The following is an 18,465-nucleotide window of genomic DNA, read 5'->3' as shown; positions in this document are numbered from 1 at the left end:
AAATTCTCTAATTTGATACGCACTGCTTCAAGTATGCGGTGAAGTATTCGACGCTCAAAAAATGTTGATTTTGTTTTTAAATGCCTTTGTTGGCGTCTACGTTTCGAATTCGTAGTTATGTAGGCTTTACTCCTATCTATAATTCTTGTTTTTCGAATACGGAAAACACAGGTCAAATTACAATATAAAAGCCACCATGAATAACACTGAATTCTAAGCCAAGATGTGCAGACAACTAACATAGAGGTTTCATAGTGACAGGCGCAAAACATCTATTTTAGTGCGCAACTGAAGAAAGATGGTATTGACGTCAATGAACGTTTTTTTCTGTCTTTCCGGCTTTGAAATCGAGAACAGAAAAAGCGATACAAAATTACACTACTCCGATCTGTAATAACGTATATTTGTAGAAAGTCAACAAAAACTTGAAAGTTTGGCTCGACTTCGCAAGAAATCACATGTCACGGATAATAGAATGGCGAAAAGTAACATTTTCCCCCAAAAAAAGCTTCTCCTTCGATTGCCCAGATGGGTTTAGATATTACTTTTATGATGATGATTTGATGAGCCTAAGCACCTTTCGAGGAGGCCCAGCCGAATAGGTTCCGGCTCCAATTTCTTATCATGGCCCAGTTGACTAATTGAAGTAAAGATCAACGGGTAGTTCGGAGGTAGTGGAGTGGATTTTCCAGCATAATAATGCCCTTCTAGGCACGGCTAGTGTGGTGCGCAACTGTTTTAAAGGTTTTGTGTGAAGCAAAATCTTATTGAAATTGATTCAAAGTTTGTCTATCCGTCTGTCACACCCGATTTACTCGGAACCGGCCACGAAATTTTGTGAAATCATGTGGTCTGCGAATCCCTTCACATATAGCCTCCCACCTCGGTTTTTCTAAACCTCCTCTTCCCACAACACCGTAGATCCTATCTGGATCTATGCACATTTTTTTTAATTTTCTTCGGGTCTGATGGACTGCTCCGTCTCGTCGACATCACCTGTCGTCCTGCGTCTTATGATACACGTAACGCAGACATTTTCAACGTTCCCTTCGCAGAGCTTGAAGTCTACTTCCAATCTCCGGCTAGGCTTTAGCTAACTTACAATAACTTTGTCCTTTTAACTTCTTTTTTTTTCAGTAGTTTTAAGCCTAGAATCCGATTGTTGTTTTCTCCTCCTCCTGAGAGCAATAAGTAATTGCAGTATACTCTGTCTTATGCCAGCGCCATTTCCTGTTGAGTTTAAAGGGCTCTCCATACATGGGAAAGATGAGTGCACATTTTTTTTCACAGAATATAGTTATGTGGGGTATCAAATGAAAGGGCTTGATTAGCACTTTTTCAAAGCGAGCTGCACCGCACACTGCACTCTAGGACGTGTGTGGTGTCATCCATCATATAAAGTGAATTCACAAAAACGTGGGCGCATTGGACCATTTTGGTTTTCCTTTTTTGCGGGTAGTATCCAATCCAGATATATATGTACGAGGCTGATAAGCTTGCAGTCCAAGGTAGTTAGTGATGACTCATCATCTCGTTATTGATAAGACTAATTATGGTATATGAATCATCGTCAGTATAAATAATACATCCTTCCCTTTATTTGGTTCATTTTTAGTTATTATAGTACAGGCAAAGTCACGCTGTCAACGGAAACTCGGAACTCGCGCAGTTTGGAGTATACGTCGGAAGAAATTTTAGAATAAATGCCATCGGTTCTTGGGGATTCTGCATTTTGGTAAAAAATTAATAATAATAACCGTTGGCGCAACAATCCATATTGGATCAGGGCCTTGAAGTGTGTTAGAGCACTTCATTCAAGACCGTAACGGTACACTATAGGATTACAGTACCCTGTAGGAGGTAATGTGGTCAGCATTGCGCTCGCCCGAGATTATTACCCTGATTTTACTCAGGTACTCAGTCACAGTTAAGCCGACTGATATCCGACATCCAGTCACGGTTACAAACTGCTCAAACCGCTGTGTCAGAGTAATTTGGATGAAATTTGCAACCATATTATGGCGGCTTGTGAAGCTGGGATCCATCAAAGTGATCCGGAGTCCAAACAAGAGTCGGTGCAGTGGATAAAAAATGGAAAAATGTCACCAAAGAAGTTCAAAGTGGGAAAGTCGAAAGTCGTTGAGGATTATGGCTACCATTTATTGAGATAGCGAGGGAATTTTATTAATTTATTACTTGCCTAAAAAGACTGCAACGACCGTAGTACTGCTAATTTACTGGGTCAGGCACGTGAGACAATCGGGCAGAAGAGATGTGGCAAGTTAGCGCGGGAAGATTGTTTCTTCAAAACAACACGTCCGTTCACACCGCTCAGATTGCTACGGCTACCCTAAAAACTGTGGGATTCACAAAATTTGATCACCCGCCCTACAATTCGGACCTGGCTCTCCTGGCTCCCAGCGACTTTTTTCAAATTTGAAGAAGCAATTAGGATGATGAAAATTTTCCGACGATAGCGAAAAGAAGGCGATCTTCATTAAGTACCTTAGGTGCGAATTTATCAGCCGATCCTCGTACGTACGTTAGTATCGTTGGTATTCAATTTGCGTGGAAAGTAGAAATATTCAGATGCGTTTGATCAATTTAGATACGTACATAGATATGGGGTAATAGACAATTTTTGTGTGTTTAGGATGAGCACAACATTTATGTCTTTAAAATGTACATATATAGCTTTGAGTGTGGTAATATATGAGAGAATATTTCATATTCTTTAGTATGTATGACGTGAAAAACGTGCGTCGAAATTTCTTCACATAAGGTGAACGTAAATCCTTTATACCCGAACCGCGCATCTTCCGGTCCGGGTATGAATATCTTAGAAACTGATGGAGCTGGTGGTCAAATCAATTTAGGGAAATTAACTTTCCGAAGCTACTGCACATACTTGGAATCAAATCCGCATCCACATTATCGAAAATTTGAATGATTCTTTACCCAGTAGAGGCCCGATGAGCCAAGTGTAACGGTTCCACCCTATACTGAGTGCATGGCTCAGCATTCATACTGGTGGATGCAATCCTACCCAATCTCTACCGAACTAAGAAGGACGGCACCCGTGCCAAAACGCAACACCACGTTTGAGGCTCGAACGTCTTTGTTCGCTTGGACGTAACCACATCCCCCCGCTATAACCGAGCTGAACGCACCTGAACCAGGAATTCTCTTGAGGTGGTTTTTAGAGGTGTTGGAAAATAAAAAAAAATAAGGAGTCTATCATATTGTCCCGCCTTTGTTTTGATGCTAATCTTGATACGCGTCCATAATTCCTCGACTATGATCTCTAGGCCAGCCAAAGAATTGTTGGTAAGGATTGCTTAGTTTCTATTCTAGTAATATTTCGTAATTACAAAATAATGGCCTAAGCCGAAGTTGGCACTTTGATAAGACCCATGAGCTGTGGTGGTTGGTGGTCCTGATGTGACTACAATATTGCTCCTAAGTATGAAATACTTGGACTTACACCCCATGAGCCGCACGAATTGGATTAGGTGCATAAACCGGTTCTGAGTTTGAAACCTTCGATTAGAGGTTTCATGAATTCTAATCCAACTGTAATACGAGAGGGAATCTTAATTACATTTTCATTTATGCAGTGAGAAACAACTGGGTAAAGTTTACAGAGGGGTTTATTTAAAATACTTGATATAGATAAGCTGTACAACTATTATGTTACACTCGGCCAGGGATACTTCTTAGCTGAACGCCACAAATAGTCCACAGACGTATTCCTCAAAACTTAAATTGAGCGATATCAGAAAGAGTTTAAATAGAACTCCATGGGTCAGGTAGCTATCTATGTCCTACTTGGTCTAGCACAACTTCCTATCTGGATTTATGGTATATATACCTGATTCCAGAGTAGGTTTGAAGTTCAATAATTTGAAAAGAAGACTACACACGTTCCTTTCCAATAGTGATTTTAACGCTTTCCTAAGGCTTTGTGTGATAGAGAAAAAATTGTTTTTTCTAAGGGAGCAGTGAAATTCATAGATTGAACTTGAAGCAAACAAATTGGAATATATTTTTGGAAAAGTTTGGTGGAGGATATCAAAACGAATGCGCTACTGGTGATGGGTAATATAAAATTGATAAACGACGCATATCAGTGGGCCGGGTGCGATGGCGCGTAGGTGTGCTTGACGCGCTATACCCAACCAAGGGGCAGTAGCAACCACATATATAAATATAACCAATGCTGGTCAGCACAATCATGCCAGAATTTCTTCACGGGGGAAATGACCACTCACACACTGGTATGATATCTCATGCTCTGAAAAAGAAAGAAATCAAACAAGGAAATTCACTTTCATGTAAAATATTAATTTTACATAATTTATATTTAGTTCCGACTTTCATATTTTCTCACCATTACAATGCAATCTGAAATAATATCTTTTCTTTGTTTAATTCTGATTTTCATGTACCATAAATGATGATATTGATTTTGCTTGCATATGATAATCTGGTATGGTTTAATTTTTTCCTTTAAATAATTACTGACACGTATGCTTTATTTTCATGCAGTTATGTGATAGTGAAAAGCCGTTGACAGATATTTTGCGGTATTGTTTAGAGTGAAGTGATAAAAACAAACTCGACACAAATTACTGGGAAATAATAATTGCACAATATTTCTTGATTTGTCAACACTAGAACGGTTCTTGATGCTTAATTTTCATAAAATTATTTATTGAAATTGCAAGATTACAGGGATGGACATTACACATTCGTAAAGGCATTCTTCCAATGACAATATCAAAAATGACTAGCATAGAAAACAACTTAACTTTATACACATTTCGTCTCCTAACATTATATTTGGTGTTGTGCTTTTTGCTCTTGATATATTTATTTGTTATTGTTATACCTTTCTAATTAGAAATTTTGGCTTTCTTGTTTTTCGTATCTTCTGATCTCATCAGCGATGCAACAATTAGTACTGAGCCGTAGTGCCTCTTCCTAATTTCTTTCATTCATATAATTGTTTGACATAATCACACGCAATGAACATCATCAAAAATTGTCTCAAATGTGTTTGTAATTTAAGGTGATAATTGAATTTTGCTTCGTTTATGAGTGAAATTTCCAGAATTTCAGAAGTAAAGACTAAAACGAAATTATGGAGATGGCTCAAATTGATTTCTCACTTTTGTTTTTGTAAAAGGATATATAAAAACGTCCTACATTGTCAACTACATTTTAAATGTATATCACAATTGTAATGCAATAAGAGTAAATCCATTTGTTTGACAACAATTATGATGCCCTGATAGTACAAACATATCTTTTTTGACTCGTATCGTATTTTCTACTATTTACTTCAAGTATATTTTGTTTTTATAAATTAATGGACCATTTCACTTCGTAATTTCGTAAGAATACTTGTTTTTATATTGTTTTTAAACTCAAATAGCACCGAATATTTTTAAATAGATATTTAAATTTATTATAAATATAAATTTCAAATAATGATTCATATTTAAAAAACGAGAATGTATGAAAAATTACCTAACAATTCGTGTTAAAAGAAGTCTCATAGTAAATATATATAGAGAGTAAGAATAAACGAATTATGTTTAGGCCCTTCCATCTCCAGACATCTGTAAAGACGAAATCGTTCTTAGGATGTTTCTTGACAAGTTCAAGTCACTTTCAATACAAACCTGGGATTGAGAGCTATCACTTTCTACTTGTTCAGAATAGCAATGTTTATAACTCAAATAATCGAGAAGCCGTCTAGGCAAAGGAAGTGTCTGTATCAGATCTTTCCGAACCACCGTTTTCAGTATAACAAACCTGAAAATAGATTTAAAATACTGTTTTAGAGAATGTTTCGAGGAAAACAGCCAAACTAATGTAATCATTACCTGCACATATGTTGCAAGCTTTGTATATGCTTAAATCTAGACACTGGATTTGTAAGTTGCACACGCATTGGTCCAGGCTCGGGACGCCGGTTAAGGAAGAATAAATATCTGGAAAAAAAGAGACGATTTCCAACATCTTCACTGTCAGTCAGTCTACAAAATTCATAAATATTTTTATAATCAGATATTTCAATAATCATTGATCTTATTATAGAATTGATCGTAATCCATTTTCACTATGCTTTTAGTTGCTTGGATTCACCCTAATGTTATATTCGTCTTTTATTTTCGCCTGTGAATATTGCTCTTCTGTCGTTTTCATCGCTATTCCTTCTTATCGTTGGAATTATTTACGCGAAGTTACTACCACTAAAAACTTTCATTAAAATATGCTGCAGATTTCATTTAAAATGAAAGCTAATACCCGACTTTACTTACAGATACTGGTATTTAATGGTCGACTTTGACTATGATTCAAAATAGAACACTATCGGCGTATGTAGCCAGTGTTCCGTACACCACTTCGTTTTTTAATGCTCTTGTGGACCAAAGAATATCCACATATTGCCTTTCTTAATTCACAAGCACAAGTCGCTGAAAAGCAAATAATCCTTATTTATTTCCGAACCAAGTCGACTTACATCTCCCAATTAGTAGTCCTGGATAGGCACCAGTCAGCCAGATGGTGAACTAACGTAAGCGGCGAAATCATGATTCGGCAATCGGTTCAGAATAGGTTGCATTTGAGATGAAAAGGGGCCACGAGAAAAAATAGGAAGCTGCATGTCAATCACTTACTAGGAAAAAGGATTGACAAACTCGTCAACCAGGTGGAAACGCAACTCATCTTCCTGGAGAGGAAAAGCTTCATCCGAAGGACAATGGCAGAGGAAGAACGACCACTCAAGAAATGCGGCCAACGGAACATCTCTATAGATGTCGAAAACGGCATAATGGAGATAGAGGAACTCCTAGAACATCGCTGAAGAAAAGTTGTGGAGAAATCAAATCTACAAACGGACCAAGTCGAGGTGAATTACAACGGCAATGTCGGTGCCAAACGAAGAGAGATCTCTCACCGAACTTTTCGAGAAATCCGCAACAACAACAAACCAAAAGACGTTGGGGTAGACGTTAAATCTGCCTGAAAAATGCTCGGCGTCCGTTGGTAAATTTGCCAAAGCTCTCTCAAGAGGAGCAAACGAGCCATAGGCCCCGGGCGCGAATAGGAAAACGGTGAATCGTGAGGCACCTATGTAATGCTGGACGACTGAAATTGCAAGTTTACGCAGGAATTATCTCAGATTGCGGCGGATTTCACAACGCGCAAGAAGTCAAGATGCGATACCCCATTTAGATCCGCAGAATACAAGGGACCGAGAAAGAAACTCCGACGCGAAATCAATTGGCAAAAGTACCTTTTTTTGTTAGCATCATAAGTAAACGACCAAGTGTAAAGTTTGATTTAGTCGTGGACGCAAAAATTACATGAAATTTCTCCTGCATTGAAAACTCCTCGACCAGAGTCCCTTCATTACCATAAGAAGACAGCAAGTGTTTGATTGAAATCCATATCCGAATAAAACGCCCTTTCGACTTAAAGAAAACGGAAAATTTTCAATTTTGAATGGTGACTTTAAAAAATTCACCTGTTGCTACTGGGTTTCACGAAAATATATTAAACTAAACTGTGTGTAGAAGATACGATATAAAATGTCCATTTTAATCCCAAAGTTCAAGGTAAATTTCCGTTGGGACGTGATTCTGCCTCTATTGGGTGGCGTTGTGGTAAAAAATTATGGTGGCAGCATTTTCTCTAGCACACGAATTTCGTGAACAGAATGTCAACGATGAAAGTTTTGTGAGACACCCGACTTTTAGACCAGGCCCAAGAAGGAAAGCAGGAGCGAGCAGGTAGAGCGAAAGTGGAGGCGCAGTTCTATCGCGGCTGTTTCAAATAATGTACGGGATTCCTGTTTAGATACATACCATTATTGTTTTTTAAATTCGAAATCGGATTCCTATTATGAATATCGAAAACATTGCAACAATATTCCGTAGAAATTTGTCGAAAAGCAAAACAGAAAAAAAGCGATGAATTTAATATTAAGGGCGAATTTTCTAATGAAAAATATTAAAAGTATCATTAAGCAATCCCAGAACAATTTTTGTTGTATAACATGCATTCCTCAAGAACTCAATAGTTGCTAGTTTTTACTCAACGCAAGTCATTGTCCAACGCAGTGAAAACTACGGCATGAATAAAAAAAATACTTATACATATAATATTTAAATTCAAATTTATTATAAAATTATTTATACATATTAATTGTCTTAACCTTAGTCGGCAGACTTGGCTGCCAGCTTTCCTACTCGATTTTCTACTCAATTTTATTATGACACCGAAAAACAATTTTCGCTGTGAGAAAAAAATGTTTTTTTCGTGTCATGGCCACCGCGATTCGAACTTGCGTGCGTCAGACACGCAAGTTGCTCGTTACGCTACAACACTCCTCCCCCAGCTGAAACCAAAGAGGGTGTCAGCGAGGAACCAGAATGTGGAGGCCAAGTAGAACGAGTGGCAGGACTTGTAACCAAGAAGGGTTGTCTTGGGCCATTATAGCGGCCTTCAGTGTCTTGTGCCACCTTTCAAGCATCCCATTGGACTGCGGGTGGTACGCGGTTGTCCAATGACGTTTGGAGCCGAGCAGTTTGCCCAACTCTGAGAAACTGGAGGTCTCAAATTGTATTCTCTGGTCGGTGATTATAATTACCGGCACGCCAAATCGTGGAATCAATTCTCGACAGAGGGCCTGTGCACAAGATTGTGCAGTGACGTCTTTCAGAGGTATCGATTTAGGCCACCGTGTTAACCCATCGATAATTGTGAGGCAATACCTCACCTCGCAAAGAGCCAATGATATCAAGGTGGATTCTGTGGAAATGCTTGGTGGACCGAGGGAACACTCCTATCTCTTTCCTCACATGCTTTGTAGTCTGGAATTGTCTGAGCATGTAGACGTCTGTAGTCGTCACTAGGTCTCCATTCGCCATTGGATTTATGGACCATGTGAAGCGGCGAAGACCAACAACTGTCTAAAGGACTGTTTAAAAAGTTTTTCGAACTCTTTCCGTGCAACTGCGAGCTTCTGCGATAGTAATGGCCGGACCTTAGAAAAGATTTGGGAGCCAGGAGTGTTGATGTAGCTGAACATAATGTTTAACGGGCTTAGAGAGACTACGCTCGGTAGTGATGTTACGATGTTTTTGAAGAATTCCACGAATACATGCACCACCATATTCACTAGCAATCTATAATGGCACAGGAAATCTGCGCCTAAGATGGGTATGATGATGTTCGCGATAATGAAGCGTGAATTCCTGAATTCAAGTCTACCTGTCTGTAGCCAAACGTGTAGATCGACGAAGAATTTGCTGTTGCGGGCTTCAATGATTGCGGTATTGAATTATGATGCCAGAATATGAGAAGAACCGAAATTTCAGCGCCTGCATCGACCAGATAGTTGGGCCGAGTCAAGGAGTCGTAGATTTTTAGGCGACATGGAGCTGCATTTCGGGTAGCAGTCACCAGAACTTCCTGCAAGTCTGGTTGTTTTGGTGTGAAATTGTAGGGGCTGGTGCATTTCTTAGTTTTTTCAGCGAGCCTACGATGGTACCAGCAGGCCCCGGTACTTGTCGAAGGTCCCGACGACCTACTATTTGATCGTCCATTCCGGGAGGTGGATCTCTATCTTGAGACGGTGGCTGTTAATGCTGCCATTATTTGTTGCAGCTGAATCACCTGGCTTGAGTTGTCGCGAGACACCAACCATTGGTCACACGTGGACCTCATGAATTTTGTCCACGATGTCGGCTAACATGTCCAGAGTCCCCAAATACGCACATGTCAGGATGACCTGTGTGTTCTCCGGGAGCAGCCACAAAAACTGTAGCAGCTCGGTGCCGGCTTTATCACCACCTAACTACTTCATTTCACAGAGCAATTGGTTTGGCACACGGTCCTTGTGTTAGCTCTCAGTATGTGGTTAAGTTTAGCCGTCTCACTTACTGACAATCGTTTTATGAGCTGTTCTTTCAATCGCTTATTAGAGCAGTCCTGGGGGACATCGGAGCCAAGCTCAACTGGCTCCTCGTCCTGCCTGAACAGCGCGTAATAGAAACGAACGGCATCCGCTGTGACACCGGCCAAAGCAAATTGGGCCTCGAGCAGGAGGAGCGGTACTGCCGGGCTCATACCCCAAAACGGCGGCACCCGTACGGCCACGGAAGTTACCGAGGGACCTGCCTCTATTCCGGTGGACATCGTTAGCCAAAGCGGACAACTCACAAGAGAGAAAACACGCAAGTGAAATGAGTGGAGAAATGAGCAGAGGGGAAGGAGAACAGTCCTGCACTGTCTCTTGCGTCGATTTTTTTTTATAATATTTATTAAAGAGAAAGAGGTAGCGCCGAATCTTGCGGCCTAAGCGTTTTAGTTTAATACTACCGGAAGAACATATGATCCTTACAAATTATGAAACTTGGGAGAACAATGAAATTTTGATTGTAACATTTATAGGTAAGCGATTCTTCTTCGGTGCCGTTTGATATGTGCAGTATTTTGCCTGTTAAGTTGCTTTGGATTCAGTTTTACGTGCCAGCCCTTCGTGGAATTTTTCTTCAGCCACTCGCTTGCGTTTTTCTTCAGCTTTCTCTTCTTACTATAGCTTTGCGGAAGTGAAGCAGAAGTCCAAGGTTGTTTGGGAGCTGAAATTGGTTGAAGATTTTGTAGAAGTATGACTGCGGATCTCTTGCTTATCCTCAGGTCCGTCCGCCCGGTTCTGTAGTTCCTTGCCGACTCCGAAATTTCAGTCGTGTCGCTGGAAGTTATCGAACTGGCGATTGAAGCTGACGATGCAGCAGGTTCGCCTATCTTGATCCCAAAGGTGAATGTCGCTGTACCCGCTGTTGACGTGAGAACAGAAATACGGACCATTTTCGAAAGACGCGTACAAAGTTCGGCTAACTGTACCCAGTGACAGTGGGGAAAAATTGGAAATGCTTCTTCCACTTCGGACTTTCCTTCCAAAACGGAGAACCTGCACATTTACTACAATTGCAACGATTCGATAGCACTGTGCCCGACTTATATATAATATGCAAATTAAAATTTATTATTATTTATACATATTATTTGTCTTAGTCGGCAGACTCAAATGCCCCGTTTCCTATCCGATTTTTAACTCATCATAAATACGAAGAACAATTTTTGTTGTAAAAATTGGTTGCCGCGACTTACACTTGCTTGCGTCCGACGCGCAAGTTGCTCGGTGGGACAATGCCACCTTACCAAGCTGTTTTTCAACTTGCGCTCGGTCTTACTATACTATCCACGAAAACCACTAGGCCTACTTTAAGGGGAAGCAGTATGTAGATTTTGGATTGGAGAAATCTAGAGAAAGTTTCTGTCTGATTGGGTATTGAACTTTTCGCGTTAAAGGACAGAATTTCGAATATTTTCATGAATGTGCGCAGTTTGTTCAACAAAACGCAGACTTAGTATTACTACCTACTTTTTTTTTTATCTAAATTAAAATGAATAGAAACCTTTTCTGCTCGTGTATGCATTTAAACCGAAAAATTAGTTAGATCTACAAATATTCGCTCTTCGCGTACTTTTCTGAAGTGTACACTGTATGAAAACAGATTTATCTAGTAACAATTTTTTATCGTCTAGATTATCCCACATTCCTTTTCAATATTTCAATAGAAAACTTACCTCCCACTTCTTGAATGTTCCACAGCTTTCTCAATAAATTCCGTAATCGATTGCGATTTAAATTTTGCGTTTGATCCAAACGAAAATGTACCTATTCAGAAAAAAAAATTATCAGATCATCATCAAATAAACTGATATTCCTTACCCTGATCTTGATCAATTCGCACATGCCTTACAGAATTATTCAACTTAAAACTTAGTGAAAATATATAATGATCATCAGAACTATCTCTAACAATAAAGCTTCCATCTGGCTCGTTAGATAATATTTTTTCAGCAGCCTCACTTGATATAGGACCCCAATACCATCCATACTGTGAAATGTATGTATATCAAAAAAGTTGATTATGGCCGATGATTCGTTGAAAGTTACAATTGCGGAACTTACATTCTTCACTTTTTCTATATTTGATGCGAAATGTATGGCTGAGTTGAAATCCGACTTCTTATCATCTTTTTTCTCCTCAACGGCTGGCTCGTTGTTTTCCGAATTTTCTGTGAATTTATATTACGTATAGATACATATTTCCGTACATATTTTATAAATCTATTTCAGGCTGCAGCAGAGTGCAAGACTTACGTTTATTTGGCAACGGTGGCAGCGCTCGTGTCAATAATTTTTTCCTCTTATCTTCACGATTCGATACGTACTCGGCCGACTCATTTAAATTTTGTCTGCTATTATGTTGATTTTTACGGAAACGGAATATACTACAAAATCTCTGCTTCAAATTGAGTGTAATGGAAAATTGTGACTTTTTCTCCACATGGTGAGTTGTATATTTGTTACTGCTATTCATTGTATTAGTATTATTACTAAGGGGAGGTTGGATTTCAGTCGACTTTGGAGCGATCTTTTTCGGCCGTCCATTTGCAATGTTCTTATAATTGGTGGATTTTATTGTGCTAGGTGTGCTGTGTTGCAGCGCAAGAGTCTTTTCATTATTACGAACAATATTGTTATTGTTGCTGTTCATATTATTATTATTCTCCGAACTTTTGCGATACTGCATTGCCACTCTTTTGTTAGTTAGATTCTCGTTCGAATCACTAGAACTGGAGTACAAACTGTGGTAGAACCGTTTCACTTCGTCCAAAGTCATATGTAAAGGTTGAATAGTGTTTTCAGGAACGCTATGCCTTTTGTCTCCAGGACGAGATATCTTTGTTTTGCTACCGTACTTATCCACGCCTGTGGCTTCGATGACATTATTGTTTCGTCGTCTTTTCTTGTTGTTCCGGATGTACTTCAAACGGCCCTTGCTTGGAGGCCGATTTGTGTCGCGACGAAATAAATCTTTCGGGTCTGGCTTCACCATGTCAATCGGAAATGCGTAAATGTCCGAGTCTATTGGGACGTTGTAGAAATCGGAGATCTCGCGACCCAACAGCGCGTCATGCGACATTGCTTGTGTTATGAAAATTGAATCATCAGCTTTGTTGGCATTTGGTACACTTAATGAATTATGCGAACTAGATAGTCTACTATTAAGAGAATTTCTAGAATTAGGTCTATTCCCTGTAGATATATTACTTCCTGTATGATGATGCAACGGACTGTATAAAACTGGTGTCTTTCGTTGTTGAAAAGTATCGGTTGGATGAGCCTTCTTTAAACCGTAGTACAAGTCGTAATCATGGATTTCCGACATGCGCGATAAATTCAGTTTGCGCGACTTTGAATAGTCTTGCTCAGATTTGATTACTTTGAAATAACGTGACTGATGATCAAAATTTTCACATAAGTCTTTATTACTTGCAATTTCCAAACTGTTTTCATAAGATGAGCAAGATGTGTCATTTGGTTCGTCATAAATATTATCAATGTGTTTATTTAGAAGTGAATCACTGGCATAAATTTGTTTATTAAACGACGAAGCATTCAATGAATAGAAGTTGCATTCGCTTGAATGGTAATGGTGGACAATGTTATCCTCGTCATTTTGAAAATGATTATCGCTGGTTGTTGCCTTAAGAAGCGAACAATGCGATGAATAATGTATTAAAGCGTTCGATATGAGGTTTTCACAAAGTTTTAATGCATAGTTTTGAAGTACTTGCGATCGAAGTAGTGTTGTTTGGGGTGAATCCTATAAAGAGCAAGAAAGTAAATGGTTATTCGCAGGCCAGCAGGGCAGGCAAATATATATTCATTGCAGATTACAAGTTAAAAATAGGGATCATATTTTGCCATTTATACCGGTATTTCGCAGATCATCTATGACTTCTTCAATTCTACAAGTAATAATTTATTAAACTATTAATTTTTTAAAAGCTGCCGTCAAGTCTGTTTGAAAGTGAATACTACAGTACAGTACAGTTATTATTCGAGTAATAATTGTGTCGTTGACAGGGACCACAAAATATAGTCAAATATCAACCCCGCTTGAATGCTTGATAATCGTAGATTATACTAAAGGAAACCACAGAGACTGTTGGGTTTTACTTGGTATCCCATTCTCGTTTTGGGCATATGAAAACTTGTGGATCATTACAGACGGTTGTGCCCAATTTTATTCTTATATGTGCTTCTTATTGACTCGATGTAGATTATCGATTTTTTTCTGCAGTGATTATACTATAATAGGTATCACGAAGGTTACAAATGATACGGGCTTCATCGAGAAGAATATGTATATATTAATATTGAAACAATTTTTGCATGTGGATCCATTTAGACTTTTTGGTTTTTAGAGAATTTCAAAAGAGAGTGGCATCTCTTTTCAAGTATTACATTTCTGTCAATTATGTTTGCTCCTTAGATAGGAATAATCAGACTTTGCAAAAAGGTTTCAAATTTGCAACCAAATGTGCAGATTGAAATGCCTACTGGGTTTCGCAGTTGCCTCAACTTAATTCAGGCTAATATTGTTTGTTCCCATGGATCCTATCACATGACAACAATGAAATAGAGGAAACCAAACAATTTATTTTGAACTTCCGATTCTAAAAAATAACAAGCCAGAATACGGGAAGATCGCGCTTCAGGTATAAAGGTTTTGTGTTTATCTTATGTAAGAAACTTCTACGCACCCGTATATAGCTACAATCGAATATATTCCCTCATATTTTTCCAAACAGACATAGATATTATCCTCAGCGTGAGCAAACTGCCTATTACCGAATACTGTAGGTATACATGCGCGTACATAAATTATAATATTTCCGCTTTACTTCGTGGACAAAAGCATATATATGTGCATATACAGTATATAGATTGAATACCGCTGGTTTAATGTACAAATATATCTATCTAAAATTGGCACTACCCCAAAGCTAAAACTAAACTAAAATGTCCCCATGGATCCCGGAGTTCATATAAGTGCACTTTATATGATGATGACGTCATACACGTCTTAGAGCGCAATAAATTTACCTGAATCAGAATTATGTCCTATTTATCGTCTATGCTAATGCCAAATTTTCTACGTCAAGGATGAAGGGTTTGGGGTAATTTTCTAAAATATGGTAATATACAATTATTTGTGCAGATATCGGAACGGGATGTATTTTGAGGCCTAGATTTCGTTTAGATACCCCACTGTGATTTTTTGAAACTTTCAGGTTGGATAGGTTCTGAGTACGAGATCTGTTACACTTTTTTAGGGTCTTATTTTGAACCCTCATTCTCCTATGTTTCGCCCAATATCAAATATGTGACCAGTTTCGAAAAGTATAAATTGAACCCTTTTATTTGATGTCATTGATGATGATTCTGTGAAAAAAAGTGCACCCGCTTTTTTCATGTACGGGAGAACCCCTCCTTAAACTCAACACAAAATGGCGCACTTGCTATATGTAAAGGGATTCACAGATCACACCTTCTTGCTAAATTTTGTGACAAATGGGCCAAGCAGTTTTCGAATAAATCGGGTGTGACCGACAGACGGACAGACATACATTGAATCGATTCTAATAAGATTTTGTTTCACACAAAACCTTAAAAATGTAGATAAGAAAACAAAGTTCACATTATATAAAACTTCGTGTCGGCGTGTCCTGTGTTAAGGCAGTAAGACGTGGACGATAAAACTGGTCAGAGAGAAATACTTTCAAATAATGAATGGCGGATGACTAACGAGATGCAATAGTGAGTTATATCGCCTGAAATTTTGAAAGCCAGTTACACACTGCCTGGTTTCCGTAATTGTAGGACGTGACCGCTTGATTGAAATGAGTGGAGATGAAGAGTCGGGGAAGCCATAGACAAACATCAAACCATAGCACCATAGAAACAGTAATATATCCTCAAGCAATTTTAAGGTAGATCCATGCAAACAACACTCCATGAGCTTACAGCAAAAATTAAGAAGTGAATATTCGAAAAAAAAAAAAAAAAAAAAAACAATACAAAACACAACTTGAGTGCACTCATGGATACTGAAGGTGCTTTTAATAGCATCACATTTGCAGTAGTTTGTGCCACCGTAAGACATGGGATCGATTCAGTGTTAATTAGCTGGTTTAGTCGACAGTCGATTGAGACAAATTATCTTAGGGATTGTCGACAGGATCACTTCGAACGATTTCTTCTGTAAATATTTCCAGACGATCTAGCCGTTGTGATTATTGGCGAATTTGGGAACACAATATTTAACGACATGAATTCAACTCTGCAGGTGATCTGTTGCTGTCTTCTAAATGGATCCTGGAACACTGGTCTAGTTATGTTCACTAAGAACGTTAAGTGTTTGAGCTACCGGCCATCCACTTTATCAGCTATGTAAATCTAATTACTGGAAACACGTATTTAAGAGTGCCTTTCAACTCTAAATTAACTTGTGGAGAGAAATTGAAACTCATGCCACACGAAAATTTTTGTGAAAGAGCGCGAGGCACCTTGTTTCGGTTTTATATAACCAATGTGATTGAGAGGAGAGGCCAGTTCTGGCACCATTGAGGATATTGCTATATTTATTTGTCATAGGTCGTTTGACAGCTGACAATTTAAATTTCATTCTTTGGAAAAAATTGAGCGATTCTATTGTTTCAGAGATTTCAAGACAAGTTCAACTTTCATAAAGGGAAGAACGTGAGTGTAGCCCGTGAAAAAATGCGTGAAGTTTACGGTAGCAATGCGCCAAAAAAAAAAAAACATCAACGCTAGAAATTAAAATATTAAATATGTTCCTCGATCAGAAGCCTACTGAGATTGAATATGATAATTTTGGCAGTAATCAAGCTACGTTACGTGTTAACCAAAAAGGTGTTCATTTCCACTTATTTTGTTTGTATCTCTTCTGTTCACTTCTTTTGTGGAGAATATAGAGTATCCCCAGTATCAGGTTTTCGCGAGAATGTGCTTCAATAGCAATATCATCACACCTAATCCTGTGCAAGAGATAATCCTTCAGCAGCGGAACACCACGAATACGAACACCAACATCCGAGGCGACCGCGATTCGAGCCCGGTGTAACGAGATCGAGAGACAGATGCGTAACCATCACGACCATCGTACCCTTCAACGAACTCAAATAAGTTAATGTGACCGCGCGTATTAACATATGAGATATGCTGCTGTTGGAGGTGCATACTTGTCTAAAATTGCTTTATCAGAGTTCCATTTGTTTCGCTCTCTTCAAGACAGGCCCTCCTACGAACGGAGAATCATGAAGCTCATCGAAAGGTGGCAAAACGTCATCAAACAAAACGGAAAATATATAACTAACCTTTCTTCTCCATAAAAATAATAATAATAATTATTGGCGCGATAGACCAATTGGATCACGGCCTTAAAGCGTATTAGAGAAATTCATAACAAGACCGTAGCGGTACACTATATATCACAGTTGACTTTAGGAAGCAATTCGGTCACCATTGCGCATGCGCGTCATTGTTACCTTGATTTAACAGGTACTCATTCACACACACACGCACACATTCAGCACCTCTAACCACTAAGTCATCCGGACATGGACTCACAGAAATAAATGACTTTAAGGGGGCGATTTTTGAGGATTAGTTTTCGTAGGGAATATCTTTAAAAATATGTTTTTAATAACATGGAAATCGAATTCGGTTCTAAAAATGCTAGTGGTAGTGTATATAGTGTGGTGCGTCAAGTCCGAATTTTGAATGTATTTCTCTTACTTGTATCAAAACATCTATTTTTCCCCCTAATGCCTTATATGTATATATTGTACGTAGAGAAGTCATATCTTTCTTCTTTTTCTTCAGCCTTTGTCCCGTTCACAAGCGGGGTCGGCTCGTCGTGATCGGCTTCGCCATTTAGCTCTATCGAATGGCTGATCTGGAGGCTTTCAAATCCTCATCTAGCGTATCAAGCCACCGTTGTTTAGGTCTGCCTTTTGGTCGTTTACCATCGACTTCGATGTTCAGACCAATCTTGGCAAGTGAATTCTCGTTTGCACGAATTGCGTGACCATGCCATCGAAGACGCCTCCCTCGCAACTTTTCCACGATCGGTGCAACCCCATAACGATCCCGGATATCCTCATTTCGGATGTGATCTAAACGTGTGACGCCACTATTCCAACGTAGCATCTTCGTCTCCACTACCGCAAGACGCCGTTCATTGACGTAGAGAAGTCATATGAGGAGGAAAAAATACTATATCGTGCAGAGATCGCAGATTAAGTGCAGGTAAGATTTATTTTGGTAAAATTTAAATGCGTTTTTCGAGTTGACGAAGGGAGCAGGATAAGTGAATGCATTTACGCACGGAGTGTTGGACTCCCGGTCCAGTATGTCGTCGGACTACCAACTAAACGCGTCCCCATTGTCCGGTAAATTTCTAAAATATGGTAATATATTATTGTTACCTTTATTTGTGC

General features: G+C 39.0%; 1 protein-coding gene across 5 annotated transcripts in view; it reads right to left on the bottom strand.

Moving 5' to 3' along the window:
- Positions 1-4,323: 4,323 nt before the first annotated feature.
- The window catches only part of LOC119648537 (putative uncharacterized protein DDB_G0277255), a 44,908-nt gene continuing 30,766 nt past the window's right edge, over positions 4,324-18,465 (bottom strand). For all 5 annotated transcript variants that reach the window (XM_038050319.1, XM_038050307.1, XM_038050311.1 and 2 more), the window contains 7 exons: positions 12,251-13,760; positions 12,059-12,165; positions 11,816-11,984; positions 11,671-11,761; positions 5,892-5,999; positions 5,688-5,820; positions 4,324-5,624 (listed from right to left, as the gene is read on the bottom strand). In XM_038050319.1, coding sequence (XP_037906247.1) covers positions 5,601-5,624; positions 5,688-5,820; positions 5,892-5,999; positions 11,671-11,761; positions 11,816-11,984; positions 12,059-12,165; positions 12,251-13,760 — 2,142 coding nt within the window. In that variant the 3' untranslated portion in view covers positions 4,324-5,600. The remainder of the gene's footprint in view (positions 5,625-5,687; positions 5,821-5,891; positions 6,000-11,670; positions 11,762-11,815; positions 11,985-12,058; positions 12,166-12,250; positions 13,761-18,465) is intronic.

This window comes from Hermetia illucens, chromosome 1, assembly GCF_905115235.1.
Source record: "Hermetia illucens chromosome 1, iHerIll2.2.curated.20191125, whole genome shotgun sequence".
Classification (NCBI taxonomy): domain Eukaryota; kingdom Metazoa; phylum Arthropoda; class Insecta; order Diptera; family Stratiomyidae; genus Hermetia; species Hermetia illucens.
Note: the sequence above shows the minus strand (reverse complement) of the source record. Positions and strands in the feature narration are given on the sequence as shown.